Source organism: Scyliorhinus canicula, chromosome 3, assembly GCF_902713615.1.
Source record: "Scyliorhinus canicula chromosome 3, sScyCan1.1, whole genome shotgun sequence".
Taxonomy (NCBI): Eukaryota; Metazoa; Chordata; class Chondrichthyes; order Carcharhiniformes; family Scyliorhinidae; genus Scyliorhinus; species Scyliorhinus canicula.
In genome coordinates this window covers 177,803,838-177,819,387 of record NC_052148.1, presented here as the reverse complement: position 1 = coordinate 177,819,387, position 15,550 = coordinate 177,803,838, and the positions used below count along the sequence as shown (strand labels likewise).

Here is a 15,550-nt window from a genome sequence, read left to right as displayed (position 1 = left end):
TTTAAAACAAAACCCAATTTCTCAAATTGTCATGATGGGAATTGAACTCCTAATTCTCTGGGTTAATCGACCAGAACCCTGAATGACTCGTCTGGCCCCAACAGCATAATCAATGTGCTACCGAAACTGGCGCACCCTCGGGTTTTCTGTGTTTACTTTGTGTCATGGATGCTGGATAGCATCCTCGCTGAGTGACCTGTCAGTTATTTTTTTGGGAGGCTTTTGTAGATGAGACTAAAATTGGAACACTCTCTGGGAATTACAGGTTTAATACTTGATCTTTATCAATCTATGGGAGAATTTGGTGAAGCAGCAATGTGTTAGTTTTATAAAAATAATTACATTTCAAAACACCTTCATTGTTATTTTATCCTCTCCTTAGCCTGCAGGCATCCTTGCCGTACCTGTGTCGGTCCCAGGCAGTTTGACTGTACTAATTGCCTCAAATTGGAGGAGGTTATACAGATTCATCAGGATGGCCACAGAATACCGCATGGAGAGTGTGTGACTGATTGCAAACCGCATTTCTACGTGAACAGTGAAAAAGTATGCACAGGTAAGTGCAGCATCCCAGATAAGGTGCTCTTTGTTGATTCACTTAGATCTGAGGACACATTGAGGTTTAATATGGTGAGACTTCATAGCACAGTTTTGAAATGTTTATGTTATCTGGGGAAATGTTTATTTTTGAATAATGAATAATGAAATAATAACCTCGTACGCGTGAACGATTCGATGCCCATAATCAGCTTCTTGACACAGGAGGGTTTTCTGCTGCTCTTAACAAAAGTTAATGACAGAATCCAAAGAATCCTTACAGTGCAGAAGGAGGCCATTCTGCCCATTGAGTCTGCACTGACCCTCTGAAAGAGCACTCTACCTAGGCCCACGCCCTCACCTTGTACCCATACCCCCTGCGTTGATCATGGCCCTTCCCCTCACCTGCACACCTTTGGTAATTTGGGCATTCTGAATTCTCCCGCTGTGTACCCGAACAGGCGCCGGAATGTGGCGACTGGGGGCTTTTCATAGTAACTTCATTGCAGTGTTAATGTAATCCTACTTGTGACAATAAAGATTATTTAAACAATGTAATTTTAAAAAATTGGACTGTGGAACAAAAGGAGTGTGACATGGGCGCACAGTGAGTGGTTATCACTGCTTCCTCACAGCAGCAGGAACCCAGGTTCGATTCAAGCCTTGGGTGACTGTCCGTGGCGTTTGCACGCTCTCTGCATGCCTGCGTGGTTTCCTTCCACAGTTCAAAGATGTTCAGGTTAGGAGATCAGCCATGCTTAATACATGAGGTTAGGATGGGAAAGTGGGCCTAGGTACAGTACTCTTTCGGAGGGTCAGTGCAGACACGATGGGCTGAAGGGCCTCCTGCCTGTAGGAATTCTGAGTCTATGAAACCGGAGCATCCGGAGAAAACCCACACAGTCATGGGGAGAGCTTACAAACTCCACATAGACAGTCACCCAAGGCCAGAATCAAACCCCGGTCCCTGGCGCAGTGAGGCAGCAGTTCTAACCACTGTGCCACTGTGCCACTTGAAAAAAAATAGTTGCTACTCAAACAGCAATTAGCCGCTCAAAAAAGTAAAATATACTATCAGTTTTCAGGGGCATAACGAACTCTTAGTCACGCACCTATTTTATTCAATAGTAGCTTTGATGTAACCTAATACATCCTAACCATGTATTGGTATCATAGTTGGTGTTAATTATTGATGAAAGAAAACTAATGGCTGCTGTTGAAAGCTGGCTTCTTTGAATTTTGCAAGGTCACATATACACACAAAAATGTATTGTCTTCTGCAGCCCTGCTCACAATTCCAAACAATCTCCTGTGATAAGCAATTTACCCCAAAAAAGACATCTCTTAAAGGTCAGATGCTTTTATGTTGGACTGATGGTAATTACCTAGCTTTGACAGAAAGTTAGAGTTAGAGTCAATGTTTTTTAATGGATACTCCACACAACAAATATTGAATATAAATACTAAGAATAGTTTTCTTATGTAAATAAATGTTTTTATTATATTCTCACAAATGGCCCCAGTATTCAATCTTAATTGCAAAATTTAGTGTTTGTACATGATGGTTTTTTTTTTCTCTGACGTTTTGTTAATTATTCTGAAGGCAAAAGCAGTATGAGCAATTATTCCATATTCCTTCAATACTCTGTGTTATATCTATGACACGGACTTCAGTAATCTTTGTCACCATATTTTGGGAAGTGCTTTCCTAGACCCTTCAACTTAGAGTATCATTGATCATCATCAAAACGTTCATTAAAACCTCTCTCTTCAAGAGCATTTTTGGCCCCCTCTTCATCTTGCTCTCTACACATCCTCCTGCGAAGCTTCTTGGGGTATTTTGCTACATTAAAATGTGTTATATAGACATAACCTATTATCTGCATTTGTTATGTCCCTGAATTTCGCCTTGGCAAAGTTGCCTTTTTTATAACTTGGATCATATCCATTAACTTTCATAAAATTTACTTGGATTTATATGCAAAATGACACCAGACTGGCGATCCGTTGGGCGGGGAACAAAAAGCATTATTGATTGTGAGTGTTGCTTCATACTGTGAAAGGTTCCTGTAGTGGAGCGGTGGATCAATTCCCAAAACCTATTTGATTCCCATTGAAGCCAGTGGAGTCTCAACGGGATGAAAACAGACCATCCTTGTAATCTGTGTCACTTAAGCATCTCTGGAAAAAAGTTGATGCCCTCAATGATGGTGTAAGCAACCTGAGAGACGTGTGGTATTTACTGCAAGGTGCCATTTGAGAGTTGGAGGGAGTACTTTTGACTTAAAATCACTTTCCTTGGGGGGTGGGGGGGGGGGGGGGGTGGAGAGGAGAGATTCCTCCTTCAAAGTACAATAATTGTGTTTGAGAATTATTTTTCACTTTTACCCTGCTAAATTACATCTTTTACCATGCTATTATTTGAAGATGTTAGTTCAGTGGTGGACAACCTGTGGCCTGGGGATTACATGCGGCCTGTCAGCCATTTTGTTAACCGTTGCCCTTGCTCACAGTTGCCAGATTGCACAAGTTTCTCTCCACACAGTTATTTTTCCTACTGGTATAACTGAAGTGATAAGCATCTAAAGCAAGAGCTGGTGAAGTGAGGTGGATGCTGATTGCACAAAATGTTGACTATGAGAGCCGTGTGCTCCCTCTGTGTTCAAACAAAAATGTAAATATTACTTTTGTTTTTGGCATTTGAAGTTGATAGTTTTATTAATATATGAAAGTTTAAGCATTTACTTGAACTCATTGTTGTGTTCTGTGTGGTGACCATTGCAATGAGGCACTCAGAACATCCAGTTGTTTAACTGTAAAGATGATTTATTCACAAACACGTGGAAAGATAACTAAGAGATGCCTATACAGACAAAAACTATTAAATGAATTCAGTGAATTCTACCTGAACTACTCTAACTGTGACTATCCTCTCATACATCATACTACCAACTGACGGGTATCTCAAGTCACGTGAAAGATGTCTGGGGCCACAGCTGGTTGAAAGTCGCATCATTAACTAGCTACAACACTGTGCACAGGCATATTACCACATCCATTATGAAATATTTGGATTTTGTTAAACGTATTCAATAATGGTCATAGTTAGTGGTCATGCCTGATTTCAGTCTTGCGGTCCACTGTGGTGACAAGAGGACCAGGATCGGCGAGGTACCCAGGCACAAGGTAAGTGTTGGGGGAGGAGGGTGAAGAAGTGGGACACATAGGGAAGTGGATTGTGGGCAGCAAGGGCAGCAATGGCTCTCCATTGTGCCCCTGCCCTCTATTTCCTGAAGTCTGTCCCTCCCGCCGCCCCACCCCACCCCCAAGAATCCCACAAGCAAACCCAAACAATTATGTTCGCTTTTCAGGCTTCCCATATAGCAATTCCCCTGTCTGCTGCTGGGTTAATGCCAATGGCGGGCGGATGAGGCTCTTATGTGGCTATTAATTGCCCAGTTAAGGGTCTTAGTTCACAGCAACTCAGGAAAGCTGTCCACAAGTTTTAATTGGGGTTCCTACATGGTGTGCTCTCTCTCCCCCTGCCCTACCACCACCACGCTGTGGGTATAGTGAATGCAGCAAGATCAGGCATTTTAGTGGTCATTATTTGTCTTGTTCCTCCATAAAATTTCAGATAGATCATGGGTGGGTTGGCACATGGCAAGAGGCTGCCAGAGTTTATGAGCCCATGCCTTTAAACCCCCCAGTGGGGGGAGTGTAAAATCCAGCCAATACGTTACATTTTATTGACCATTGCAAATCTAACTTCTAGTCCACATCAGAAATACATGTATATAATATGTCAACTATGTTTGACTGCAGTATGCAGCAGTTAGAGTTTATTTATGATATAGTTTGAAAAAAGTCAATTTCTCCATGAATTAGAAATATATGGAGATGTTGCTTTTTTCCAATAAAAAAAGTGTTTGTAAAATCGGTGAATCTGAATAAGGTAGAATTATTTTTTGTTACATCTCAAAAAATGGCAATTTACATCAAGCAGTATATAGCAGTAAATATTCATGACTGTTTTTGCATGTGATTTCTGATACCTTTGCATACAGAGTGCCACTCCACCTGTACAAGCTGCACAGGGAGCAGTCCTCAGAATTGCACAGCCTGTTCTCCACCGAGAGCCCTTTATGAAAGCAAGTGTCTGCATACCTGTCCTGAAGGATTCTACCATCAAGACAATGTCTGTTATTGTACGTCTGCCTCTTTTGCACTGTCAATATTTCAGTTTCCACTTCCATGTATCTTTTGTGTATTTTGCAGCGGTATCCAGTATTACAAATTAATAGCTGTACTCTTGATTTTAAACGGCCAGTTCAGGAAAAGTCAACGCTGTGATTCACGATAACCATATTGTTTCTTTTGAGAAAACTGTGAGCTGATCAAAGACATTTCGCAAAAATTAATGAAGGGTAGTTCATGTCAAACTAACCTATTTGTAAAATTAATGAGATCACTAGCATGGTGGGCAGCGGAATGCCTAAGGGTGTTGTCTAAATGACTTCCAGAAGGCATTTGTTAAGTTTAAACACCAGAATTATTAGCAAAAGTGTAAATATACAGAGTTGGAGGTGGCATGTGCCATGGTATGGTAATTGGTTGTGAGATGGGAGAATATTCTGCATTTGACAGAATGGGACCAGGAATCTGTACGGAGGCTTCAGATTTTTTTACCATAAATATAAATGCATTGGATTAAGTAATAGAGAGCTGTGTATCCATGTTTACATCAGACACTAAGTTAGGAAGCCTTCCTGAATTGTTTTCAGAGGGTTAGATAGGGTGGACAGCGAGAGCCTTCTCCCGCGGATGGAGGTGGCTAGCACGAGGGGATTTACAAAAGGACCTGGTAAGACTGCGTAAGTGTGAAAAATTATGGCAAATTAAGATCATGTGAAGTTTTCTATTTTGGGTCCAAGAAAGACAAATTGAGATTTTTGTTTAAAAAACTCTGGTGAAGCAAATAAATTTGGTGTCCATGTACACAAATCACTGAAAGCTAGTTCAGGAAGGGTACAGAAAATAATTAAAGAGGCTAGTGAAATGTTGGATTTTACCTGAATGGATTGGAACACCGAAGTGAAGAATGAATGCTTTCCTCGATAAAGATCCAAAGTTACATCCCTCCTGGAGCAACAGTTATTTGGGGCACTAACACCCAGGAAAGATGTGTTGGATTTGAAAGGTTCTCAGGAGAAATTCACCAGAATGATGACCGAATTGAAAGGGTTACATTAATAGGCCAATATGCATAAATATTGCTTGTAACATATTGATGGTTGAGGTGCGATCTAATTGATGCGTTTAAAATGATGATGAATTAATGGTGTACATGCAGAAAAACTACTTCCTCTAATGGGGCAATAGAGAACAAAGGAACATAATTTTTCAACTGGAGCGAAACCGTTTTGGCAAATGAGGAAACATCTTTTCACACAAAGGCTCGTGGAAATCTGGAACTGTCTTCTGCTGACACACTATGGAGTTTGGATCAATTGAAACTTAAGATTTGATTTGTATTTGCCATAAGCATCTGAGCAGTCAAGCATTCAAGGGAATGAGCAGCCTTCCTGTAACACAGCCAAGGTCGAAATGTCACTACACTGGCAATCTAGAAACCCAGGCTAATATTCCAGTTACATGGGTTCAAATCCCACTATGGCAGCTGGTGGAATTTAAATTCAATAATGAATCTGGAATCTAAAGCTAGTCTCAATAGTGGTGATCATGAAACTATCATTGATTGTTGTAAAAATCCATCTGATTCACTTATGTCCTTTAGGGAAGGAAGTAATTTGGGTGTTAGGTTGTCACTTTTATTGTTAATGTAATGCACCGTAAACTTTATTTTAAATCTCCATTGTCCAGTTATCTCCTTTGTGGCCTCTTGCCTGCCAAATGACCTTCAGCTTTGAGGCAACTGGTATGGCAAGAAACATACAAAGGAGGTAATTTAACCCATCATTTCTGTGCCGACTTTAAAAAAGTGCAAACCAGCCATTCACTTCCCAGCTCTTGGCCTAGACCCTGTAGGTGTTGAAGTATCTTTGAGATGCAAAGAGACTTTATGCGTCTATCAAGCAATGAGTTCCAGGCCCCCATTACTCTCTGGGTGGAAACAATTCTCTTAACTCTGGCCATTGGTGAGGGTCAGCCTACATTTGGTTGCCTGCCACATCTGCTGCCTCATCCAGGTTGCTACTCTTTCATTGGAGGTGGATGTCATCACAGAAGCTTGAGACATCATGCCACTCATGCTAGAGACAGACTCTTCTAATCTTTTTCAAGTGGTGCGCAGTGCCTTTGGAAATGCTGACAGAAACGCTCACATTTTCTCCTGTTGCCCCAGAATAGATGCCTTCGTTATCACCCCAGAGGCTTAGCACCTGTGTTCAGCTAAGCAGAGTTTGGACGGTCTCCAATGGGGACCCTCTGGTGTCCCAGTCTCCAACACCTGCTACTACTACCTTTTGATATGTGGGTCACACAATTGACCTGCCTCTGGGGCCCCACTGAAGTATGTATATTTGAGCTGGTGGAGGATGTACGTAAGTTGTGTGACTATGCTTTCTCATCATGAGTGACTTCCTCTAAGAAGCCTTTGTCCTGCTTCTGCACCAGTTCCTATGTGATGCTTGAAGGACTAGCAGGAGATTAAAGATGTAGCTTAGAACTGACAAGGTGAAAGAGTTCAAAGTCATACTTGTAAATCCCAGCATATTCAGCAGTTGCTGAAATCAAGGCAGCATGAGTGAGTGTTGTGATGTCTTGTTTTGTCATCAGGAAGACCCCATGGCCTTGCACTTGACACCCTGCTATCTTCACTGAAGAGACCTTGATGACTGGAAGGCTTAAACATTTTTTTAATGGGATGTGGTGTAACTAGCCAGGTCAGCATTTTTGCCCATCTCCAATTGCTGAGCTGAGTGACATGTTAGGCCATTTCAGAGGGCAGTTAAGTGTCAACCACATTGTTGTGGACCTGGACTCGGTTCAGGTAAGAATGGCAGATGGGTTTTTACAACAATCAATGTTAGTTTCCTGGTCACCATGACTGAGACTTGCTTTATATTTCAAATTTATTAATTGAATTAAAATTTCACCAGCTGCTGTGATAGGATTTGAGCCTATGTTCCACGAGCATTGGACAGTGTCTCTAGGCTACTAACCCATTGATATTACCACAATCTCCCATTCCCAGTTCTTTCCCCAGTTCTCTGCCTCCCTTGTGTTCTACATTCTCTTGTACAAGGAGAGGAAGAGGAGACCTATGAGTATAAGAAATGCAATATGTTGAGTGGATGGAATAATGACATTTGTGGAGAGTGACATTTGTGGAGAGTGGCTGAGAGGGATGAGTGAGAATATCACTGGTGAGGATGTGAGGTTGTACCTCACGAGAGAATAATGAGCAGATCTGCAATATGTTGGTCTGAGGAGAGCTGTGCAGGAAAAGGCTAGGGAAGTAGTAGTGAGAGGGTTAGCACTTGAATGTGGCACACAACTCATATTTTCCTGCCCTACTGAGATTATTGAACCCTTTTCAACTCTGTACATATCCATGTGCAAGGAACCACGCTGCTACTGTTCATCTCCCCAGCTGTCTCCAACCCCATGTGCTGGGTTTCAGAGGCTGACTTCTTCCTCCCAACCACTAGGAACAATATTTACCTTCAAGCCTTTCAGCTGCTTCAACTGTACTGAATATTTATTCTAACTAGCAGCACATTAGTGTATTTTTTTGGTCATTCAATTTTTCTTCATGAATTCCCTTTATATGGTACTGATTTATATTGGTGAACATACAAATGGAAATTCCTCTGGATTTTAGACCGAATATTAACTTTTGGCCACACTTGCAGCAGGGGAGTCCAGCAGTGGATTGGGAGCCCAAAGGTTTGTGCAGTGTTTTTTGCCCTCGTTCTTCAGCTCAGCCACAGTATTAGCATAGCCAAATGGGCATGATCACAACCTACACCTGACTGTTGAAGCACAATTGCGACTACTCTGATACTGAAGCAGTCCATGTCCAAATGCAGCAAGACCTGGACAACATTCAGGCTTGGCCTGTTAAGTGGCAAGTCACAATCATGTCATATAGTGGCAGACAATGACCATCTCCTACAGGAGAGGATCTAACCATAGCTCCTTGACATTCAGTGGCATTACCATCGCTGAATCCCCCACAATCAATATCCTGGGGGTTACCATTGATCAGAAACTGAACTGGACTAGCCATATTAATACTGTGGCTACCAGGATAGGTCAAAGGCTAGGAATCCTACGGCGAGTAACTTTCCTCCTGATCTGCCCAAAGTCTGTCCGCCATCTACAAGGCACAAGTCAGGAGTGGAATGGAATACTCACCATTTGCCTGGATGAGTGCAGCTCCAACAACACTCAAGAAACTCGACACCATGCAGTCTGCTTGATTGCTTCCCCTTCCACAAACATTCAAACCTTGAACCACCGACGAACAGTGGCAGCCGTGTGTACCATCCACAAGATTCACTACGGTAACTCACCAAGGTTGCTTAATAATAATCACTTATTGTCACAAGTAGGCTTCAATGAAGTTACTGTGAAAAGCCCCTAGTCGCCACATTCTGGTGCCTGTTCGGGGAGGCTGGTAAGGGAATTAAACCCACGTTTCTCTCATTGTTCAGTATTGCAAGGTAGCTATTTAGCCCACTGTGCTAAACGAGCCCCTATAATCGCTATTGTAACAAGTAGGCTTCAATTAAGTTAGTGTGAAAAGCCCCCAGTTGCCACATTCTGGCGCCTGTTCAGGGAGGCCGGTACGGGAATTGAACCCGCGCTGCTGGCATTGTTCTGCATTGCAAGCCCACTGTGCTAAGCCAGCCCCTATAATTGCTTATTGTCACAAGTAGGCTTCAATGAAGTTACTGTGAAAAGCCCCTAGTCACCACATTCCGGTACCGGTTCGGGGAGGCCGGTACGGGAATTGAACCCGCGCTGCTGGACATTGTTCTGCATTATTAGCCAGCTGTTTAACACTCTGTGCTAAACCAGCCCCTGTATAACACCTTCCAAACCCACGACCAGTACCATCTAGAACAGGTGTGGGCAAACTACGGCCTGCGGGCCGCATGGGTCTTTATGCGGCCCACCAAGATCAAGTCATTAAAAAAAAATTTAAATTTTTTATTTTATTTTTTTATTTATTTTTTATTTTTTATAAGGTTAATGGGGGGGGTGCTGTTGGGTTACTGGTATAGGATGGATACGTTGACTTGAGTAGGGTGATCATTGCTCGGCACAACATCGAGGGCCGAAGGGCCTGTTCTGTGCTGTACTGTTCTATGTTCTATATGAGGCGCCCAGAATCATAACCGGGTGAAGCGCCATTTTTGAAAAGTAGAGAAAAAGAGGGCTAAAGGCAGGATGCCGCCGGGGGAAGCGCTGAGGTATATGCCGCACGCTAATTGGTTACAACCGGGACTATTAATTAATATACTATGCCGCCCTTTAAAATTGTGAATTTCTGAATGTGGCCCTTGCACGGAAAAGTTTGCCCACCCCGATCTAGAAGAACAACAGCAGCAGATACCTGGGAACCCCACCACCTGGAGGTTCCCCTCCAAGTCACCACCTTGACTTGTAATGCTGGTCCTTCACTGTCACAGGGACAACATCCTGGGACTCCCTCCCTAACAGCACAAGGACTGCAACGGTGTTCAAGAAAGCAGCTCACCACCACCTTCCAAAGGGCAACTAGGGATGTGCAATAAATGCTGGCCTAACCAGCGATGCCCACATCCCATAAATGACTTAAATAAAAGTTTAAAATGTTGATACAACATTTATTAATTCACTGGATGTGTGTCACAAAATGTTCTAGTTTTTATAGGTTTATGCTCCACTTAAAATTGATGAACAATAGTCAGCACTTGCTGAATTTCAGTTATGTTATCCATTCCACAAATTGGTAAGCAATGCTATTGGATAAATGAAAGAAAGCAAATAAAATGCAGCACATCAGACCCAGAGTATTTATTGTACAAATATGAATGCTTTTGCATGGGTGCAGGGGTTTAATCATGGTCAGAAGATAACATTCTGGACAAGGTTTACATTTTCAAATTCAACCACATTCTGTATTTATTTATATAGCATTTGCAATATAATAAAACTTCCCAATGCACTTAATAATTAAACTGTCTTAAATTTTCTCTTTCTTTCCAGCATGTTATCCTTTCTGCAAGCAGTGTAATGGACCTTCAGACTCTGATTGTTTGGCGTGTCATCCTCATGTAACACTGTTGGATGGATACTGCAGAACCAGGTGTGACGAGGGGCAATACTTGAATCAAGTTGGATACTGTGTTGGTAAGTTAGCAGTTTAACTAGCACACTGTGCTAAATTGCTGGGTTTTAAAGCAGACCAAGGCAGGCCAGCAGCACGGTTCAATTCCCGTACCAGCCTCACCAAACAGGTGCCGGAATGTGGTGACTAGGGGCTTTTCACAGTAACTTAATTGAAGCCTACTCGTGACAATAAGCGATTTTCATTTCATTTTCATTTCATTCATTAATTCATTAAAAAGCATTCATTAATTGTGAAACAAAACAGAAACCGTAACATTTTTCTTGCAGCTGGAAATGAATGTAAATCTACATTGTGAACTAGAATCTAACAAACAAAAATGTCTGAAGCCAAGTTATGGTTAGCTTTACCATCGAGGATTGGGGCAAAACATTTATTTATTTCCCACAATGTTTTCAGGACCAGGAATAGAAATCAACAGGGATCAGAATGGATCCTTTCTACAATTGTTAGGAGAGAAATGTCTGAGAGATGTCTGTGCGGATGTAATCTCAATGTGGGAAGGTTGGCCTTCAGTTCTGTAGCTTCACTGGAGCAGGCTATAAGGGGAAGATGAGTGTTGTTCCCAGTGGATGGGAAGAACAGTATAGAATTCTTAAAACCTGAACCTTCTTCGTTGTACGAACTAATACTATTTTATCATGACCCATAAGGTTGGAATCAGGAGCACAATGACCTAATTTAATCCAGATTCAGTAATTTTATATTACACAATCACAATACTGATATAAAAATATCTATAGGAGGATGAAAATAAAAAATAGACAATAACTTGATGAATTTCAAATTTAGAAAGGTGTTTTGAAACTTCAGCTGATCGAAGAGGAACTAATTACGCTGTGAAAACCAATAGTTCAATTCCCCCACCCCCCCGAAAGCAACTGCCCTTGTGGTAGTGTGAATGGCATGGGCATCCATCTGATTTGTAACTACACTTGCTTTGAGAAAGTTGCATATTAATTGGGTGTTCAACCCCTCAAAATCCTCCAGCAGTATCTCAGCCTATGTTTATAGTTGCCCAATTAAACTGGAGTTTAGTGATAAAGGAACCAATGTCTAAATGTATTGCCAAATGCTCCAGGCTGATAGTTTGCTGTTGCCATCCAAAACTAATTTTTTTTTTCTTTTTGTTTCAGATTGCCAACCTCAGTGTAAGCACTGCGCCGCTGACCTTAGAGGTACAGGTAGTGTCTGTCTGTACTGCAAGGATACCCGTGAGATGTTGCTAGGAGACCGTTGTATTTCTCATTGTCCCACGGGATACTTCATGAGCAGAGGCACTTGCAAAAGTAAGCAGTGGGGTGGATAAAATACTATAAAATAGGGTCCGCAGTTTTTTTCAAATTCTTACATTGATTGGAATAAACATGGTGATAAATTCATGTCTTTGCTTATTCCAGGGTGTCATTCATCATGTAAAACATGCAGTACTGAAGGAGCTTATGGTTGCACTGCTTGTGCAGCTGAATTGGTTCTGGCCAATACTGGTATGTGCATTGCTGCCTGCCCCCAAGCATTCTACAGTGACAACAAACAGACCTGTCAGCGTATGTATCTCTCGTTTACAACCATTATATTGCTACACCTGCTCACTGATGGAATTTCTACTTCATGCGTAATTTCCAACTTCACATTTCCAGTAAGACACCTGGCCACCAGTGTCGCATATCAGAAGTTTGACTGTCAGGATCTGTGTTGGAATTGTAATTGGAAAAAACACTTCTTATGTGATGTGCAGCCACTGATCCTGACATTGTTTTAAATAAAACAGGCACTTTACTTACAGATATTTTTAATTTCAAGCATCGTATCTAAATTGGAAATGCCGGTCAATTACTAGTAATTGACAAAAATTCCAGATGAAATTTTTCCCTTCCACTGTTGTTCTTTCTCTTAGCCCCCTTTCTGAAATGTGTTGATTTATGCTAGCCAACAACTTCTGGAGTGCCAGGAGTCCCCAGTACTGCTGCTGAGTGGCAATTTTTTGTTTCGGGTATTAACATAGGCAATGTAAGCATGTAACTTGAGCACGGAAGATATCATGGTCAAGTTATACCATTTTTAATCTGACTTCTTTACTTCAGATGTTATTTATTGACAATTATTTCCAGGGATCGTAGAGTCATAAAAGGCCTACAGCACAGAAAAGGCCCTTCGGCCCATCACATCTACACCAGTCAAAAAACACCGAACTATTCTAATCCCATCCAGCACTTGGCCCATAGCCTTGTATGACTTGACATCGCAAGTGCACATCTAAATACTTCTTAAATGTTATGAGGGTCTCTGCCTCCACCACCCTTTTAGGCAGCGAGTTCCAGACTGCCACCACCCTCTGGGTGAAAAAGGTTTTCCTTCACATCCCCTCTAAACCTCCTGCCACTAACCTTAAATCTGGTATTTGATCGCTCCACCAAGGGGAAATGTTTCTTCTTGTCTGCTCAATGTATGCCCCTCATAATTCTATACATCTGACTCATGTCCCCCCTCAGTCTCCTCTGCTCCAAGGAAAACACTCACAGTCTATCCAGTCTCTCTTCATAGCTAAAACTCTCCAGCCCAGATAACATCCCGGTAAATCTCCTCTGCATCCTATCACATCCCTCCTATAATGTGAATTCCAGAACTGCGCACAATACTCCAGCTGTGGCCTAACCGTTTTCTACAGTTCCAACCAGACCTCCCTGCTCTTAAACTCTATGCCTTGTCTAATAAAGGCAAGTATACCATATACCTTCTTAGCCACTGTAGCTACCTGCCCTGCTACCTGAAGGGACCGGTGTACATGCATACCAAGGTCCCGCTGATCGTCGGTGCTTCACAGGGTCTTTCCTTGTTTGACTTTACCAAGTGCATCACCTTGCACTTATCCAGATTGAATTCCATCGACCTCCCCAGCTGCACAAGTCATGAAAAGTGACCGGAGCTACTTGGCAAGATGTCTTTCCATTCTATTTAGTGCCAGGACTCCTGCGGATGCAGATCTGTACTGGAGGCTACAGAAAGCATTGGTCCATTTCACCAATGTAAATTAGACAGAAGGAGGCTGTCTTGGTCTCACATCACATTTTCCTAAGGGTTACTCACTAGGCATCTCAGGGCACTCTAGCCTAACCCCAGATCTACACCAACCAGAAAGTCTACAGAAGTGTATGGAGTAACAAAAGAAACTGGTCAGTGATCGGTTTTAATTTTAAATCCCCTACATTGACTATCTAAAGGTAATTGGGTTCTTCTGGCTGCTGATCTCGGAGGCCTGTCAATTAACTTTGCTTTTCCTTCCTCAACACTGGGCCCACGGGCACGGACTGAGGTGCCCCAGGCTATGTTATTGGCCGAGGACAGGAAATTGTAATGTTTATGGACTTAGAAGAAGCAGTGCAGTTTGGGGTTGGGGATTCTATCCAGTTCTGGGGCAGGAAGATTTTAGTATTAGACATTTTAAAGCAGGCACTGTTGAATAACAGTCAGAAATGAGAATTATTTCTTGATTTCCTATTCCATAATTCAGTTTAAACCAATTTCTAACAATAAAGGAGAAAAAAATTGGCACAAAAAAAAAGACTCAATAACTAAGTGTTGCCTTTTGGTGGCTGAAGATTCTGTCGATGCCAGCTGGCTACTTGTACCTGACATGTTTTCATATGTGTGTCGCTTGGTACTTTGCCACCTGGCACAACTCTAGGCTAATTTACTGGGAGATGTAATAGTTGGATCTGATTATGTATTGACCTGATGTCTACACGTACATATTTTTAACAGAAACTACTGGATATGAGTCAACAGCAGCAACTGTGGCAAATGGAAGCACAGTGGTTGCACTGTTGCTTCACAGCACCAGGGACCTGGGTTCGATTCCCGGCTTGGGTCACTGTCTGTGCGGGTCTGCACATTCTCCCTGTGCCTGCGTGGGTTTCCTCCAGGTGCTCCGGGTTCCTCCCTCAAATCCTGAAAGACGTGCTGTTAGGTGATGTATCCAAACAGGCGCCGTAATGTGGCGTCTAGGGGATTTCACAGTAACTTAATTGCAGTGTTAATGTAAGCCTACGTGACACTAATAAAAGATTATTATTAGATTATTCTTATTGTGGTCAATTGTAACATGTTGATATACTCCTGTGTGTCTTTTTAAAATATTGATGCACCCCGAGGAAATTTTTCCTTGACTTTTGAAAGAAAGTGCTAATTCATGCTCTATTCTTATCCTACAACAACGATACAGTGCCAGTAAAAAATACAGAAATCTGTCACAGAACAAGAGAAGTATGTTGACTTGTTAACACCCTGGGATCTAAGCATTTCGCTCTCATGTTTTAGGGACCCTAGTTTAAAGTCTTTGGTGTACATTTGTGATTTTAATGTTGCTGTTGTATAAATCAACTAAAACTCAAATTGAAAAGATTATTTCCCACCATAACCTGTTTAGAATATTACCTTACAAGCAACAAAATAATGCTAATGTATTTCATACTTTAACTGTGTCAATTTTAAATCACAGAATGGTTATAACAAAGAAGGAGGCCATTTGGTCTGTCATGATATGCTGCACTGGCAACTGACGTGGCACTTTATGTAATAGCTTAGATTTCTGATGGCCATTGTTTTCATTTGCATTGTCACTAGTGATTCTTGATATAATTCTGGCATTGC

General features: G+C 41.9%; 1 protein-coding gene across 1 annotated transcript in view; it reads left to right on the top strand.

Moving 5' to 3' along the window:
- fras1 (Fraser extracellular matrix complex subunit 1) overlaps positions 1–15,550 on the top strand; it is a 601,677-nt gene that overhangs the window by 328,016 nt on the left and 258,111 nt on the right. Inside the window, exons 18-22 of the mRNA XM_038791813.1 lie at positions 383–556; positions 4,605–4,745; positions 10,759–10,902; positions 12,037–12,189; positions 12,301–12,447. Of these exons, the coding sequence (XP_038647741.1) occupies positions 383–556; positions 4,605–4,745; positions 10,759–10,902; positions 12,037–12,189; positions 12,301–12,447 (759 nt within the window). The remainder of the gene's footprint in view (positions 1–382; positions 557–4,604; positions 4,746–10,758; positions 10,903–12,036; positions 12,190–12,300; positions 12,448–15,550) is intronic.